Source organism: Numenius arquata, chromosome 1 (genome assembly GCF_964106895.1).
Source record: "Numenius arquata chromosome 1, bNumArq3.hap1.1, whole genome shotgun sequence".
NCBI lineage: Eukaryota > Metazoa > Chordata > Aves > Charadriiformes > Scolopacidae > Numenius > Numenius arquata.
This window is the reverse complement of record NC_133576.1, coordinates 16056244-16075036: the sequence shown is the minus strand read 5'-3', so window position 1 is coordinate 16075036 and position 18793 is coordinate 16056244. Positions and strand designations below refer to the sequence as shown.

At 38.0% G+C, this 18793-nt stretch overlaps 1 protein-coding gene across 1 annotated transcript in view; it reads right to left on the bottom strand.

The window, feature by feature from the left end:
* CFAP44 (cilia and flagella associated protein 44) overlaps positions 1 to 18793 on the bottom strand; it is a 46495-nt gene that overhangs the window by 14212 nt on the left and 13490 nt on the right. The window contains exons 11-24 of the mRNA XM_074152259.1: positions 17777 to 17876; positions 16435 to 16529; positions 13828 to 14037; positions 12778 to 12888; positions 11226 to 11378; positions 8876 to 9094; positions 8259 to 8404; positions 7086 to 7356; positions 5079 to 5134; positions 4486 to 4648; positions 4033 to 4163; positions 2906 to 3090; positions 2318 to 2489; positions 1189 to 1366 (exon numbers count right to left, since the gene is read on the bottom strand). Of these exons, the coding sequence (XP_074008360.1) occupies positions 1189 to 1366; positions 2318 to 2489; positions 2906 to 3090; positions 4033 to 4163; positions 4486 to 4648; positions 5079 to 5134; positions 7086 to 7356; positions 8259 to 8404; positions 8876 to 9094; positions 11226 to 11378; positions 12778 to 12888; positions 13828 to 14037; positions 16435 to 16529; positions 17777 to 17876 (2190 nt within the window). The remainder of the gene's footprint in view (positions 1 to 1188; positions 1367 to 2317; positions 2490 to 2905; positions 3091 to 4032; positions 4164 to 4485; positions 4649 to 5078; positions 5135 to 7085; positions 7357 to 8258; positions 8405 to 8875; positions 9095 to 11225; positions 11379 to 12777; positions 12889 to 13827; positions 14038 to 16434; positions 16530 to 17776; positions 17877 to 18793) is intronic.

The following is an 18793-nucleotide window of genomic DNA, read 5'->3' as shown; positions in this document are numbered from 1 at the left end:
TGTATTTGGCAGAAACTTCCCTGATCTTTATAAAAGAAAACAACCCTATACACCAGCCACCTGAAGGAACTGGAATTCATCTGTATAAACGTGGAATTCATAACAAAAACTATTTCCCTTGTTTGTATTGGCTTGTCCTGCTGAGTTAGGTTAAACACTGGGTATCTAGTAACATCAGCACTACAATGAAGTACGGGAGCCCAAGCATGAGATTAAAATGATCCAACAAGTTCCTTGAGACTGTAGCATTGCTTCTGTGATGCTTAGGCCTTGCTATCAAAGCAACCCAGCCAAGAAGGGCCTGAGATTAGGCAACTGGTTCATGAGGATAAGACTGGGGAAGATTCAAGGCCAGAGAGCATAACTTACACTTCACCAGAAAAAGATAAACCATACAGAAAAGAGGCTCCTCTGTCAGGAGGAAGAAATAAGGCTTCCTACCAAAAAGAAACTAGACAGTTCCAACCTCAATAGATATATTTCTTCATTGTTCTTTTAGCTAAATAAATGTCATTCTTCTGCACTCCAGCCAAATAAAATTAAAAACAGTTCCTATGAGAAGAAGGATGGGGGGGAAAGAAGTCACAAGGAAAGCAACAAAGATACTGCACAACATTTGAGCTTCTTGTGTCTTTGTGGTTAAAAGATGTGTGGTAGCCGCAGGAGTCCTGCCACAGAAAGGCAGCTCCAAAAGACCTGGTTTCTCAGGAAGATTCCAATGCTTAGTATCCAGAAGGAGCAATTGCCAAAGTGAAAATATTGGGAGGCTACACAAGAAACTTGCCCTTTCTCACATCCCTGTTTTTGTAGAGGTATTTGATGGCAGGGGTTATTTAGCTTAGTGTTTTAAGGATACCAGTTACTAGGTGGTACAACTTTTTGAAGAATTCAAGAAGACAGATGTTCCTGCTGAAGCACTGGAAAAGGTAATTTCTCATTTAAAAAGAGCCAGCTGAGAGCTATCTTGGATTGATTCAGGTTTGAGTTTGGTGAAGCACTAACAGTTCACAGGAGAAAGGCTGATCTGAAACTAAAGCTGACTCAAGACAGTCTGTCCTCCAAGGCCTCTTTGATCCATATCCACATCCACTTTTATTTCCTTTCAAAAAATTTCTTCAGTGACTAATACACTACCCTCTCTCCCCTAAAAAGTAGGAAATACACACATCAATGAATCAGGTTACGTACCAACACTTCCAGTGATGTAAGTTGCATCACCTTCTTTGCAGCATTCATATGCTTGTGTTCAGGGACTCTGTAATTAGTGGCAGTCTTCAGCTCATAACATCCCATATTTTCCTGTGCTTTTCTGATGTCCTCAACATCCTTGGGATTCTCATAGTCATCACTAGGTTTGCTTTCGTATCTGGTAGGTACAAAACAAAGCTGAACTTTAAGACAGAAAAGATACAGATGAAGAACTAGGGTCATTTCATACCTTCTGATTTCTGCAGCAAGGCTTGGGAGGTGAGCTAGGGATCAAGAATCACACACCTCTTTCAGAAACCAACAGCTACTTTGAGAAGAATATCCTTGCACATTTGAACAAAACCCTCAGATATTTTTTTTTTTTTCCAATAAAACCCTCTTATAACATAGCTCTGCCATGTGACAGGTTAAATCTCTACACTTGGACTGAGTTCTGGGTTTAGCAAGTACATGCTGCTCTCATCCTCAGGGAGCCAAGTGTCAACACTCCACAAGCCTGCAGCACAGAATACCTGATCCTAGTCTATACCGTTAAACACTTAATAACCTTAAAAAGCCTTGTATTCTGACTCTATATTGGTCCCATTCCCTGTCATTCACCTCCTAATGAAGAACTTCTGTATTTCCATGAGCACTCACAAATGTCTTGTCCCTCTTTCTTGCCTCTCAAGATAAAGACCAGCATGGAACATGAAGGCATATCACAAATGCTCACATAACAGCCATGATGCTAGCATAACTGACCTAATCCAGCTGTTACAGGATCTGCTCTATGTGGTGCTGGTAGGGTTAACTGAGAATTAACCCTATAATGGTCTAGATGTCCCTCAGTCATGATCCATTTAGACACCTTTTTATTCCCTATCTGAAGATGCATCTACCTTGCTGAATTTTACTTTCTTAGTATTTTAGAAGAACAGAAATGAACTGCAAGATTTTAATGCTCTCTTGAGACTCAGAGATACATAAAAACTCATCTGTTTTAGTTACAGCCATTAGGAATACAAAAAGCTAGGCAGAGAGATTATAGTGCCATATGACAGCTAAATAGCATTACTTGACCTCAGACAAGAAGCAGAACTAAAAGAGCACAGGGTCCAAGACTCACAATTCATCCCACTCTGCCTTCCTCTTCATGATCTTAGCTTTCACCTTGTCAGATTTCTCAACAATTCTTCTGATTTGTTTGCGTTTGCTTTCTATATACCGTGTGGTTGGCTTTCGGATCTCTGGCATCTTCAGCTCTTCAACCTCATCCTCGAAAATTCTATCATCCGAACCTAAAAATAACCATGTGAAGATGTAAATACCATGCAGCACAGTGCAGTCCCAACTATTGGAAACTGCCTGGGACAGCTCCTGCAGAACCAGTGTCGATCAGTATAGTTCCACTGCAGTGCATATTCTGAATGTATTCAGGTTCTTTGATTTAACTCAGTCACGTTCTACCCACAGGATTGACAGACAATTGCTGAGATTGACCTAAACGTGGAAAACTATGTATGTGTGTTACTACGTATGTAGGTACTAAAAAAAACCCAACAAAACCAAACATACCACAGTTATATTTCTTTACCTATACCTAAAGAAATTATAATTTCTTTAGCCTGGACTCAGGAAAACAAACAGAGATGAAAGACCATATTACTGAAACCATATTACTGATTTAAATGCTCATCATTAGCCTTATGCATACGCCTTGTCTCTCTGATGATCTTTTTTTCTGCTTCTTTCCATTCTCCTTTAAGTACTGTCTTCTTCCATGATGGACATTCTTGGTAGTATTTCTCAGACATTGCTAGAAGTCTGTAGGTGGAAATCTGATGGTTGCTTTGAATAGCGTGAACAACAACAGTTTCAAATTCCAGTGAGTCCCGAAATCTGAAAAGTCAAATTAGACAAAACTGTCTGATGTCAGTAGGTGCAACCCACCATTTTTCCTTGACCAAAAGGACATGAATAATGTAATTTACTTATTGCATATATAATCAATACATGCAAATTCACAAGTCAGTAAGTAAGAGCATGATGACATCTGACACTATGTATTGACTTTTATATAATCTAGGAATGGAGATGCTCAAAACTAAACATACTAACACCCCTCTCAATATTGAAACTTATGCCTGGTTCTTCATGACAATATCCTTCATCTTCCATTAAGGACTGATTAAAAACTTTCCCAGTCATACCCTGGGAAAGGTGTTTTTGTTATTATGTATTATTTCTATCCTGTATTTATTTTTAGGAATTCATCTTTTGCTATATACTTAGATTTAAGAAAATCAACCCAAAATGCACCTCGTGCTTAAACTCGTGTTCTTGAGAAAGTTCATTTCATAACTTTAAACTGTATAGGGAACATTGTGTTAGCAATGGTACTACAATATCTGACAGACATGCGACATGCCTGAAAAACAGGAGTTCATTTCATAGGTCATTCTTCAAAGTTCCAGTAAGAGTTCTTGGATCTTACTGAACTTACTGACAAAAATCCAGGCAAACAGCCTCAAAAAACCCCCCAGTTTTCTTCATATAGAAGTGAATCAGAATGAAGCTACTTCCTTGATTTGCATTTTTTGGTAAAAATTTGATTTTTTACCAAAGATTCAAAAGAAGTAAGTACACCCAAATATCAATATATACTCGTGTGTATATTCCAAGTAAAATAAGAACAGAATACTAACAGAACAGAAGAAATATTGATTATATGAGAGGAAAAAAAAAAAAAAGACATTCTTTTTCCTTGTGGCAGGTACAACATCATAAGTGATAAGCCACATGCAAGGTCAGAGGGAGAAGTAGAAGAAACATGTTACTTACTGATTTTGTAGTTTCTGCAGTCCGATCAAGTGTTTCTCATGCTCCCAAGCCAGTTCTTTTTGTACTGACTGGATTCTCTGTGCTGTCTGCCTCTCCAGCTCCTCAAAGATCCTATGGTCCATCTCATACTGCTGCAGAAACAAAAAAAACCCCAGCATCACATTATCCTGGCTGTTAGGTTTTTGTAATAAATATTTTTGCCCAGGTGCTAGAATTCCAGGAACATCAACACAGTCCTTTACCTCAGGAGCTATTCAGATCTCCACAGAGAACCACATTTTTCTCACATGCTTCTTAAATGGCATAAATCATTAGCTGTGACTCAGAAGTCCCATCAAATTATATATTCATAGAACTACCTTAATCCAAAGGGTTGGCCCAACACATCACGTAGCAACATTTTACAAGAAGGTGCCCCTAAAGGTAAATGACCCTTTTAAAAACCAGATGTACCTCTCTGTGCAGCTGCATGTGCTTGGGCAACTCCTGATTCTTTTGAAGAAGAAGAAGAAACTCATGCCTCAGTGCAATTAACTCTTCTCTTTTCTTTTTTTTTTTCCCTTCAGCTTCCTTCATTTTCCGTTCATACTCCTTTTTCTGTTTGACTTCCTCAATGCTGAAAACACATGAAAAAGGAAATGGTGTTATCTGAATGGAAGAGAGGAAAGATTACAGCTTATGTAATTTTTTAGATTTCCTTAACAGGATTAAACTCCCAATGAACTCAATGGCTCTGAAGGGAACTTAGAAAGGAATCATCTTGTACATTTGTAAAGTCCTAACATCATGGGGCTTTGACCTTGACCTTGTGTCTCTGTAGTCTGAAGCTAAGCAAGCCTCAGAGTACCATATTTAAATTACTACCACGGAAAAGTAGATGAAATAGAGGGAAAGGCTGAAAAAACTGTGTGTGTAACAAGGAAATTATCCAAATTCAGGGTGGCTAATTTCTCCCTCTTCTTAGGAGGCAAAAATAAATACGTGGTCTGAAGAAAGAGCTACCAACACTTGAAAGTCTTGTTCATCATTGTCTAAGCATCTCTTACTTGTCAGCATCGGGATCCTCAATGTCTTCAGCAGCCTTCTCCTTCTCAAGACCACTCTGGAATAAAAATGTTGTCTTGCCTTTAAACAAGCAATAATAGTTTCAACAGACAATAAAGCTTTTTACAAACATTAGGACAGAGCTCCCACTGCCTCTCACAAAACCTAAATAAACCTTCATGATCAATATTGCTATATGGGCCTTAAACACCAGGTTTTAATGTTTCAAGAAGAAAAAGCAATTTATTTGGTTTAGGTGTCAAAGAACTAATGAAGCATAGTTCTTAGGGGTAGAGAACACAAATCCTATATCCTCCCCATCAACATTAACCATTACATCATTGCTTGTCCAAACCTTACTCTGTCCAATAGGATCTTTGGTTCTCTATCCCCCAAACCCAATTCTCTTGTCTCCCCTCACTGTCACATTGACAGGAGACGACATATCCTGGGCTAATTCCAAGTTACATGTGTAATTCATCTGGTTTGCTTCTGCTGACTGCATAATGGGTTCACAATTATTAGCTGTGAAGAATGACAGATGGATGGACACTACAGTCACACAAGCTTCATTTCCCTAGGCAGTCACGCTCTGAAAAAAGAGGGGAGCCTATCATCCTACAGTGAATACAGTCATGCTAAATTGATCTGTAATTTAACTCAATTAGTTTCAGAGGATTTGTATTTGATTCTCTAAGAATCCCATTACATTTAATGAAGATGGAATTTTTAAAATCTTGCACATGACTTAAAATTAGAGTAGATACTTAATGAAGATACACTTCGATAAGGAAAAAACTCTATTAGGATAGTCATTAAGCAATGTTGCTAATATGTACAATAGAAATTGACCATAAAGATCTTTATATAGACCTACTTAACATACTCAAAATGATAAAACTATATATATGCTTTATAATTCTATATTTTTCACTACTTGTAATACTGGAGGTAGCAAGGCTCTGATATCACAGGTTCCAATCATTCATTTAGTTTAAGAAAATAATTTTGAGTCTAGTCTTAGAATTCCAACTAGTTGTGAACAATTTAACTAAATGACCAAAAAATCACAACTTCCTTTCTGTTAAGCATCTTTAAAAACATAGTTACCAACTAATATTAAAACAAATTCAACTTTTAAATATTTTTATGTTGACACTTTCAAGATTTTTAAACTGTACTGAATGTATACCTACTGCAAAATTCAATGTGTGTGACAGCATTTCTTTACTTCACAGGTCTCACTGCTTCTTTCAAGTTATATTTGTTTAATTCAAGCACTCAAGAGTGTTTTTTTTTAAATGTGTGCAATTTTGAATGATTCAATTAAGTCTGAATATTTTTAATGGGGGAGTTGACACCTCTCTCTTCTTGTGTATTATCAGTAGAACTGTTATTGAGTTTCAATGTCATCTCTTCAAACATGCTAAAGGTGATAAGGTCTACAGTGATTACAGGACACCTGTAAAATCATTACTGCTAATGTTGTCCAAGAGTGAAAGACCAACAGGATCAGCTTCATGCTGTATTATTTTGCAAATTTAAAAGGTCCAACTTCTTGTATATGGATGGTACTAGATGCACTGAGAAACAATATATTCGGTATTCTCCAATATTATTCCTAGAATCCCCATCTAGAGCAGAATCATACTTTACTGGAACTAAATTCAAGACAGGGATTAAGTACGACAAATCCTTGTGGTTCTTTCATTCTAGGAATATGCATGATCACACCTTTGAGTGGGAAAAAAAACAGTAGAATTTTACATATGAACACCACATACTATGCTTATTTGGAGAAAAACACAAAACATTACGATGGAACAATGCAGTTATAGTGCCTGTTTATTAGGGAATGTTTTGCAAGAACTCTTGTTTCAAATTGTTTGGGAAACCTCAGCTTTTGCTATGAGAGATCTATGATTCCAAGTAATTGAACTGGATTTTTCCCACCTGCAGTAGTTTTAATGTAAATAGGCCTAATTCAGCGATAGAGGGTAGCAACTTACCCTAGGAGAAGGAATTTTGGCTTTTAGCTCTTTGTGAACATCCTCCGGAGACAAGATGTTGAAACTAAAAATGTTTCCATCTCCGCCACAGGTAATGAGAAACCTGTCATCATGACTAGAACAGATCCCCTGGATCTGGCCATAACCATTGTCATGTACATTGAAGGACCAGTATTCCTTCAGGGTATTCACTGTGAGGTCTTTATCTTTGAGGGGATAAACACGCAGTGCACCATTCTGCATTCCACAGAACATCAGTAGTCTGCTGGTACTGTCAAATAAGCAACAAGAAACAGTAATAACAGGCAACTTGTAACGAGTAAGGCCACAGCTCAAAATGTGATACTTCTTTAGAAGAACTAATCTATCTGAATAAACATAGCCTTCTCAAGTTTGTAAGCTGGGAGCAAAGTATTTGGACCATTTCAAGTATGTGGGATACTACTACAAACTTTTTTCCAGCTAACTGGCTGCTCGGGAATGTTCCAGCACTTGCTGGGTATCATGAAACTGGTCTCAGCCCTGAGTTGTGCAGGGTAACAGACACCAAGTTGAGAACCAGAAAAACAGTTGTCCCTCCCTGCCCTCCATCTAGTACGGATGGTGGTGAATGCAGCCAGCTGTAGACTAAAGCCTGAACTAAGCCTGCTTCCTTAGAGTCAGATCATGTCTAGCCTTACAGTGGACCTAATATTGGGAGTCTGAAAATAGTTTACCCTTTTCATTTGTACAGTTCACAGAATGTCCTGAGAAGCCTGTATTCTCTGCACAAGAGGGATGGACTGATCCCTATATGTTCTCATCAAGGGCTAACCATGTCCTCTCTTTGCTAACTACCAAAAAGAACTGCTGTTCTGATGATTACAATTTCCAGAGGCTTTTAATGGGTCTCCTGGAGATCTACAATCTAGGATGTTTGAGTGCTAATCAGAGTTTAATTAGAAATCAGACATTTTCATCTTTGAAGGGCTTTTAAAATTACTCTGTCAGACAGTGACCAACAGTGTCCATTAGGAATTTTAAGTGAAATTCAATGCCAGGAAAACCAGAGATAGTTCCTGCATACTACAGTTGACCCGTGATTAAAAAAAAGGACAAAGCAGTATACCCTCCTCCTTTCCAAGTTCAATCAAGCTTTATCATGAAGCTAACTGTTACACTACAATGCTTTACCAGAAGGATATTCGGTGGATGGGATTGTTGTCGGTACCCTCAATAGGAATCACTTCAAAGGGTTCATCTTGCCTGTTTTCAGGGTCTTCTTGGTGATCATTTGAGCTGAATTCACAATGATAGAGGAAGCCTGAGTCATACCCACCCTGAAGAGGAAAAGGACAACAAAGAAATGGTAACAAAAGAACACTGAAGCAGCTGACCAGGTAAATGCAATTTTCAGAATAATTCTTCCTTTCTTAAGGGTCTACTATAGGTTAGAAAATATTACTTCCAATTATTTAGTGGTCCTACTTACCCACAGAGAAAAAGCTATCATGATCACTGGAATAACAAGTGATTATTGGAATTACCAGTATGTTAAAGATTCTACCTTCTGCTTGTGCTCATTCAGGCATCACCAAGAAGCACACGTACTGGAAATTTACTGAACAATCTGAACTGGAGTAACACTACTGATTTACTTCACAAACACCAATGAAACTATCAAGTATGAAGGCGATTCTGTGTCCTAGAGATAGCAGGTTTCAAATAATCAGTTTCCTAAGGCACCCAGATGTGAAGGGAAGGTTGCCACATTTTGCAATCCTGTCAACATGAAATAAAAATTGATTTACCAAGGAAAGCCAAAATTTTCCTGGTGATGAATAAAACCCACAGAGGATGGGACTGGGCTCCTCTGGTATGTAGAGAGGTGGCAATGGCTCTTCTTGGGGTTCTTCTTCAGGTTCTTCTTCTATCTCCTTTCCCATCTCCTGTTGCCGCTTTATCCATTCAAGCCTTTCTTTTTCCTTCTCCTGCTTTTTTTTCTCTCTCAGTGCAATCTCCTCTTCCAGCTATTACAACAAGCAGAGAAACATGAAGATATGAAACAAAGGCACTCCATGCTTTACTGTCTGAAGGAGTCTTATAAATGAAATCCAAGGTGGTCCTGGCATTATATATTTTATATATTTATATCTTTTCCTTCAACTAAGCAGAGATCAACCAGACTTCATGGGAGTCTCTAGTGGAAATGCCCCCATTTCCCTCCTCCGAAATACTTTAACTCGTTGTCCTTTCAAGCGGAAACCATTCTGCATGAGAAGCAGACTTCTGCATTTCCTCAGAGACATTATTCCCAAAATTAACACCTATTAGCACATACTACTTTTGCAGAACTCCTAAGCCCTGTCCTCTGCCTGCCCAGAAGAAAGAAAAGCACTGGAAAGCTGAACTCAGATTCCCAAATTCTAATGTATTACTGATGTAAAGTAAAAAGAGAAGCAGTAATGGATTTTACTTCTTCTGAAGAATGAAGGGAAGACATCTACGGATTTATAAAACCTTTAAAAACCGCTTTCCATTCAAGCCTACTTTAGCATAAACAAATATCAAATATTCTCTAAAACATCTCTAAGAAGATATTAGATAGCAAATCATAGAGAAAGGTCTGGAAAGTATCACAAAACAGCATTCTTTTGCCTGAAAGCAGAATCAGCTAAACCTTAAATATTATCAGCTGATGTTTGTCTGACCTACCCTTTAAAAGATGCTATGGGGACTCTACAGCGTATGCAAACTATTTCAGTGCTTCACCACCCTTTCTGTTAGAAATCTTTCATTACATCTTATCTAAACCATCCTTGTTGCAACTTATTAAATATTGATCTATTCCTAGAGGACAGATAGAGTAATTAATATTCTTTCTCTCTGTAGAAAACTTTATTTTTAAAGATTTATAGTGTCTCCCGACAATATTTTTCTAACTTAAAAAAACAAAACCAAACACCAAATCCAAAACAAAAAAAACCCAAAAACTCCAAAAATCCACACAAATTCTTCCAGTCTTTGCTTACGTATGTATGCTAGCTTTATGATCATTCTTGTGGTTCTTCCTGTGAGAAAACCAAGAAATCTTTCTCCTGAAAGCTGACTTCCTCCTAGTTTTAACAAGATATGAGGCTTTGCTTGACATTCAGTAATGCACCACTCAGAAGACAGAAGCAGTTAATAGAGAATGGAGAGAAGTCACAGGGTTAAGAATAGAATCAGAGAGGCTGCTGGATTGTAATGGACTTAACATGTGACTGAGCACCTGCTCACTGAAGCTCTGCTCCTAAGGGGTCATCAGCTTGTTTTTTAATTTCACAAAATTAACTACAGCTGAGAGCTGTCATAACTCCTTTGGCCCCACACATCTTCTAAAATGCTAGTTATAGAATCATAGAATGCTTCGGGGACCTTAAAGATCATCAAGTTCCAACTCCCCTGCCCTCCCACTAGACCAGGTTGCTCAAAGCCCCATCCAGCCTGGTCTTGAACACTTCCAGGGATGGGGCATCCACAACTTCTCTGGGCAACCTGTTCCAATGTCTCACCACCTTCAGAGTAAAGAATTTCTTCCTAATACTTAATCTAAATCTCCCCGCTTTCAGTTTAAAGCTATTACCCCTCACCCTATCCCTGATAAAGAGTCCCTCCCCATCTTTCCTATAGGCCCCCTTTAGGTACTGGAGTTTAGTTCTCATTCAGAAATAAAAAACACACCTTTAAAGTTATTACAACATTTTAAAAAACCAGAAATATATAACTGCTGAAAAAAAAGATGTTTCATGTTTGCCTCAAAGTGACCACATGATTGTTTTATGACTGTTCAAAGCAATTTCCTACAGGGCTAACATCAACCACAAGAAACATACTTTTTCTGAAAATTACCAAATTACCAAACCATTTCCCTTTCACTAATTCTGTCTTCTAATTCTAATCAAAATGCATATCATGCTTTCAGTGTGATGTATGTTCTATTTGAGTAAGCAAACAACAACTTCTAATTACCAATGTTGAAAACGGACTCTACCTGGCCTTCCTCTTCAAGAAGCTTAGCAAAATACCTATGATTGAATACAAGGAATAGAAACCTTTTTGGGTAGTTTTGTCCTCTGGCACATGAAGAACATGTAATTCCTCCACAGGAAAGTTTTTTACCTTGATTCGGGATTTAATACTATAAAAATGGAAGTACTGCGTCGGCAGGTTTTTTATTTGATAGGTGGACACTGTATCGTGTTCCTCAGGGAGAGGGGCAGGAACCTGGAGAACAAAGCCATTTTCACAAAGGATGAGCAGTGTGCTCTTCACCTGTACAAAACCACAGAAAATACAAGTATAGGGCAGATGTATACATGGAATTGAGAGAAATTAGAAACAGTCAGAAGATGCATAGGCACAAAGCCAAACTCCAGCGAGGAGGCATTAACTCTAACTGTGCTCTTATTTAAATGGACATCAGAAACCAGTGAGCTTCTTTTATGCTCTGTATCCTAGGCAAAGCTAAGGAATTGAAGAAGTCCTTGCCATATACAAAATGGCTATCGTTCTGACACTGCCTAGCTTCGAAGCAGCATGATGATATTTTGGGAGTTTGATTAAGTTAAAGGATGGATCTGACCCAAAAGTTAGGAGCTGAAGTTGTTTTCATAATTGCTTGAAAGTTCATATATTTCTATACTAATAAATCCCTTTTATCTTCAAGACTGGGCTCGGGATCTTGCCAAAGGCTATTTAGCTTTGAGTTTGTTTGTTCTTTGCTGGTACCTGCCAGGTTCTTTAAAATGCAAAGTTAGGAAGAATAGGCAAGGTAAGGGTAATAATTATTTAGTGTTTTGAGATTTTAAAAGGCAAGCCTGTATTTATTTTCAATTTTTTAAGTGATCTGGAGAACAGAGAGAGGATTATTTTATCTGACCCATCACTAGAAGTATACAAAGGGGGCATATTAGAGTTGCTATGGAAACCTTAACTAGAAATGATATGGTTCTTATGTCTATAAAATCCCAGCCTTACAAATGCATTCATTAAATGTACAGTGTTTAATCACAAACGCGGGTTTTTTTGAAGAGAGAGAAAGTAATGTACCACCAGATGCTTGTACTATGTTTAGTAAGTGTTTGTATCTAGCAGTGGAGACCTGATACCAGTAGACAAATTACTCAGAAGGAACCTAACATATCAAAGACATGATGGGTGCTTTTTTAGTAAGGTGTACCTTGTACTCAAGGAAAGGACTCAAAATTCAACTGTCTGATCAAGATCTGTCATTTCTTCAGTAAGATAGAGTTCATACCAGCAAGATTTCTTTTACCAATGCAGTTTTTATCAGTTCCCATGAACACGCAATAACATATACACTTTGCCACTGTGCACCAGTAACATACCTTGTTGGCCACTTTGTCAGCATTTAAATATAATGAACCATCTCCCTTCTAAATAAGAATACTGGACCAACCAAAATTTCAGTTGTTAATCTAACCTTATAAAACTTTCTAAATATTACCAAGAATCTATTTGAATATGTCACTGACACACTTCAAACACAGATTGTGAATTCCAAGAAGCACCCAAAAGCTTTCTTATTGTGGTCCCAAAGCTTTAAAAAAGCCTGTTTTAATATGGTCAAGAGGCACAGGCAATAATGCTCAAATAACTCTTTATCAGACAACTGAAACCTTCCAAAAGCTAAGGCACAGGTATTACTCACATGAGAAGGTGGAGACCACTGTAATGCCTGCACAGGCCCAGGGACACAGATGAATCCAATTGGCTTGTATTCATCTTCAACAGCAAAAAAGAAAACAGTTTTGTCTTTGCTCTGAGAAAAAAGCCCGAAAATGATGACTGAATCAAAGCTGACCAAAAATTTGAAAGACTGTAAGTACTTTATGACATAAATACATACTTCAAATATTTTATGGCTCAACAGAGGGACTTACAAGTGACCTGGAACTTAGAATTGAATTTCCATGATGATTACAAGGAGGAAATAAAAATCCTGCTCACCTTGCTCCAGGGCCCTGAGTACACCGATAGCACTGAATTGCCCTGATGGGCCTCACCTGGCATTCCCAGCCATGTGCTTTCTGCCCATTGCCTCAGAAGCTCCTTTAAAGCTCAGGCTCAGGCCTGATTTTTTAGATAAGACAGCACAGGCTGATTTACCTGGATAACAAGGAAATCCAGAACTGGTACACAACATGACACATGGCAGCTTAAATCCTGCATTAAGTGGAATGCGTGGTGATTCAGCTCAAGGAACATGCAACTGCAAATGGCTGAAGGGCAGCTCTTAAAAAGAAAGACCACATTGAGTGGAAATCATCTCAAAGACTAGCTGGCACACAGACAAACCGAGTGGTCAATTCTATTGTAACACCAAGCAGAGCTGGCTAGCAGCTGGAGTGCTGCCAAGGTGTTGTATGAACGGACTCGCTTTTACTAATTCCAAGATACTACTAAACTAATTCCAAAATTAACCAAATCCATCTTCAAAAGGGATTACAGTATTCACTCTAAACAGTCCAGTAATTCACATAATGATTTGCATGAATTGCACGGTTGCTTTCCTTCAGAAAACAAATATGAGCGCAAACAGATCTTTCTCTTCCCCCAGCACTGCAGAGAACTACAAGAAGCAATCAAGAGCAGTAACAGAAGTATAACTGTGTTGTCAGTAAACAAACTTTACCTTATCTCTTTAAATAATCTCTACATTTGTGCCTTAACAAAAATAACCAAAAGAAGCAATACGTACCCCTGTGGCAAGCACATCTCCATTTCGTTCATATGCCAAGGCTGTAACTGCAGCAGCATGAGGTTTGAAAGCTTGTTTCAGATTTATCTCTGCATTCTGTGTATTATTCTGTCCTGCAAGAACAGGCAGTCCTTTGGGATCATAAACCTCAATTATGCGGACAACACCATCTTCAAATCCCACAGCAATTAGACCTCCTTTTGGATTTACCTTTGAGTAAAAGAATGAAGAAAAAAATCACAGTGTACACCTGAGAGCTTAGAATAAGAATCTGTATGGCACATGCTCTGGTGCTAACCTGTAACTCATCTTACATTGAAGTGTTGCTAAAGGACAAAGAATGTTTCATACATGGGAAATGTTGTTTATTCTCTCCCATAAAGGGAGTGGGAGGACTGGGGTTTATTTTTTGGTTTGGATTGGTTGGGTTTTTTAGTGATAACATGCCATTGAGACTAGAAATGTTAACAAGGATGTGGGGATGTGGTTGTAACTTCTCAGGAAGAGGTAATTCATATTGATATATAAATATCAGTCCCTTTCTCTTAAGGAAAAGAGTTGGAACTCAGAAAAGGAATTATTATATTACCCTGAATATAATATTAGGCATTGAATATGGGTATGATTTTTGAAGAGGTGAGGGAACAGACTTGGGTCTGACCGAAGCACAGTTGTCAACAAGGACAGCTACTTGAGATGGAAAGAGGAAGCTATGGAATCTTTACCATAGGCCCTGTAGGTAAGCCAATTGCTAACAGTGTAGACAGGCTTGAATTGTGAGAGAGGAGAGTTAACAGAAACAGGCCTGTGTTTTAGCTGGATCTAGCTGGACTTGCAGATTTAGCTGATATTAGCTATACACGGTACTGTCTTGAAGTGATTTACAAGGTGAGCCAGCTCCAGACATGGCACAGATGAATACTAATGCACACCAGAAATGAGACCAGAATTACAATTGCTGTGTGAAGAGATGAGAGTGAATGGATAAGATCTGTGAGCAATTGGCAAAAGTATGATCTTAGGTATGAAAATATTTATTGTTCAGAAGGGAGCTGGGGGTAACTGTCTTCCTGTTATCTGGGGAGATCAGCCCATGATGCCTTATCTTCAAAAGCCGCTCTGTAATAATCAGGTGTACAATAGCATCGCTCGGTAAATGACCTAGAGGCATCACTCATGGACCTCAAATTTATGGCTCTGCATTTGACTCCATTAATTCCATATCATTCCTCTACTAGGGAGCCAGCAGTCAAGACACGGCCTCCCCAGTCCTGAGGAAGGATCACCTCCTTCAACCAACTGGTAACGTCCTTCCTAATGCAGCCCAGGGTGCTCCTGGACTTCTTTGGGTGCATTGCAGGATTGTGGTCAGCTTGGTGTCCCCCAGGATCCCAAGATACTTCTCTGTAGAGCTGCTTTCCAGCTGGTGGGCACCAAGGCAGTACTGGTGCCTGTGGTTATTCCTACCCAGATGCAGGACTACGCATTTTCCCTTGTTGAATTTCATGAGATTCTCCTCAGCCCAGTTCTCCAGCCTGCACCAATAATGACCCCTAGGGTACAGTGCTAGAGACTTGCCTCTAACTGGACTTTGTGCTGCTGATCACTACCCCCTGGGGTCCAGCCATTTAGGCAGTTTTAAATCCATGTCACTGTTCATGTATCTAACCTGATGTTGCTGGCTTGCCTATGAAGGTTTTGTGGCATACAGATGCTTCAAAGTATATTGGATGAAATTTTCTTACATTAACAGCACAGATTTTCAAATACATTTGAGCACCTTAAGCTATGTGTAAGTATCTAATGGGATTTTAAATGCAGCTAGATAAACTAAGTACCTTTGATTTTTCAGATTGTGTTTAGTACCAACTTTTGTAAAACTGAACTGAGTCAGTTTTGTAATGCTGAACAATTTATTGTGGTGGTCAGTTTACCTCTTGAATATATAGGTCATCACCTAATGGCATCCCTAAAAGTCTACATGGGCAGAATTATAGTTATAAGAGCGTTGTCCCAGTGTTGCCCTTGCCTTGGAAATTCAAGTAGAGCACTTTCCTCCATAAATTTGCTTATAATTAACCCACCAGGCTCACTATGTTTCCTCAAGAATGTAACTAGACACTATTTTAATTAAAATTAGCAAATATGTCTAAAAGTGATAGACTCCACACTCCACAAATGATCAGTTCTGGCAACAGTTTTTTTATAATTTATCTCCAAATGTTTGTGGATTGTCTGGGCTGTCATTTCAAAATGTGTTAACTAACTCATGTTAATTGATAATTACTCTGCGTGGGTTAAATAGAAGCTGTTACTCTATAAACTAAGGCTTCTTCCTGGGACTGCATACTGAGATCTGATTTTAAAATCTCAGGAAGACACAAAGTAGGATACTTGATAATCCACAGTAAAGTCAAACTGTAGACATACTATATACATACATACTACTCCATGAACTTACATATACATACTACTACAGTAAGTTCCACCATGGCCTAACAGTGACTTCTTTAAAGTCTTGTATAGTGAGCAACTTTCTTGATGCTGAGAGGCCCATAGGCCTTTGAATAACTTTCAAGTTATTTTAACACACTGGTAAAAACTCACAACATGAGGTGCCCACATCAGTGCTGTTCCTCCTTGTTTAAACTTAATTTCACTCAGTTCACTGTTGCTGATGAAGTCAAAGATACGCACTGACCCTGTGTGGAAAGGAGACAGTAAGAATTAATTTCTTGCAATGACATTTACATTTTAAGATTTATGGAGAAATGTCTATTTGTTTGAATAAAAAGCTGGATAGAATGTTATTAATTTTTCTCTTAGAGTATCAAATGCCTGCCTGGAAAGACCTGACTGGTGGTTTCAGAGTACCACAGCTAGCATGGTGCTCATGACCAAAACATAAGCTTTCTTCACTCTTTAACTTACACGCTCCCAAGAGTTGTCAGGGCAGAGGGCTGTAACAAGAAGCCCCATGCAGACCACCATATGTAATTTTCAAATAATCACAGAACTGAGGCACGCTGTAAGGAAAATCTGTACTGACAATGCAGGAAAAGATGATATACTACTATTTGGGACTGCCTAGGGAGGAAATTATTTAAATGGATGAAAATGGGAGATTGTCCAAAGAAAAGCCAATTTCAACAGAGGTGAAATTAACAGATTCATAGACACTCACATTGGTCTGCATAAAATTCCATTCCAGTTGGCATGTATCTTAAGTGTCATTTGCTCAACTGGTAGGAATTTGTCGTCAGGCTACAAGAGCATGTATATTGTGTAACACAGACAAATGACAAGATACTGCTCACAAAAATTGAGTTAAAGACCTTGTAGCATTTTCTGAGGAGTATAAATGACATTGTTAATGTTCTGGCCAGTGGTTCTTCTTTCAAAGCACGATAAAGCTAACTGTGAGAGGCCTAAATTGCAATATTTTTAGAAATTAAATAAATATATCTGTAATTACATGTTAGCTGTTGTTGAGAGCACGATTGCTATTGCATTTTCTGAGAAAGCCACAAATATTAATATTCACAATGACTTACACAATGCTAGAGATGTATGTAATTCTTTACAGAACAAAAATCCCGACACTTATCAATCCAGAGCTTTGAATGTAAGTGCTGGTATTCAAACCAAATGTCTCATCTTTTCAGCCATTCCTTCAGAATGAATAGAATTTACAAAGTTTCCCATTAAAAATTTCTCTTGTTAAAATCCCAGGCTTTTAAGATGAAGTAGGCTTAATACATTATTTCAAAACATTAATGATTTGTCTTAACTATTAAAGAACTGTTCCCAGGAATAACAATTGTCTGTAAAGTGACTTTTCAGGAACAAATACACAACTTCAGTTCAAAACAGAATAGTTCCAAACCAAGCATCATTGCTTTTCAAAAACAATTACAAGGGTATGAGAGGAAAGGAATAGTGTACTTACGGTCAAGAGCAGTGGTGGCCATAAGGTATGTAATGGGAGAGACACTTACAGCCTCGATCCTTCCAGAGTGAAAGGTATAGAGACACTCTGGATCATGGGTCTGCAGGGCAAAACAGAAGAACAGAAATTCTGCTACATTCTGGAGCTGCACTGATATGGTATTATGAGCCGTACCTACAGCAAACCTGAAAAATCTAGACAGTTGCTGTTTGTGTGAACAAAATTTGGCATGCATGATGCATATGCAATTCCCTTTTTTTACAAATTTAAATGTTCATAAGAAGATCATGAGCAAAATTAGTGTAGGAACATTAAGTTAATTTAAAATTCCATCATTTTCTATGTGAAAATAAAGGAGATGCCTTTCATTAAGTGGTTTTAGGCTTTGAATTAGTATTTTTAACAAAGAGCTGTTGCTCTGAAGTCAAAGAAAATGCTCTCAAACCTAGGGCTTATGCTGCCTGGGAAATAATTTCATCACCCAAAGAATTCTAGGTTTTCCTATACATTTTTTACATTTTTATAGTAAGCTTTATACATCTTTTATTTACCATTAAATTTTTGGAATATAATTTTATCTGTTGCCACAGACCTTTATTCCACTCAAAGGGTTTGTTCCCATTTACATTAATATGTTTGGGACCAAAAATTAGATGCCCCCATTTTAATGTGTCATCTCTTTCTCCATCAAAAACATCTCCAGCAGTAACACTAGTAACCAGTAGGATAAAACATGCAAAGTATATTTCATTTTCTCCTTGTTCTTCCTAGTTCTTTATGTCATTTAGAGACAACAGTAAGATTCTTTCAAACACCTATCTAAATAGGATATATCAATACTCCTTGAATTAATTTCCTGCATACATGCAACTTTTATTACCAGTTTTTGAGAATAGAAATCCTTTAAGGTAACCTGAATTTGGCAGCCAAAATGTCAGGAATCAAAAATCAAATTACTTTTTATAATCTTGCACAATCATTATAATCAATAACACTATGAAAATAATTTTTTTAAGA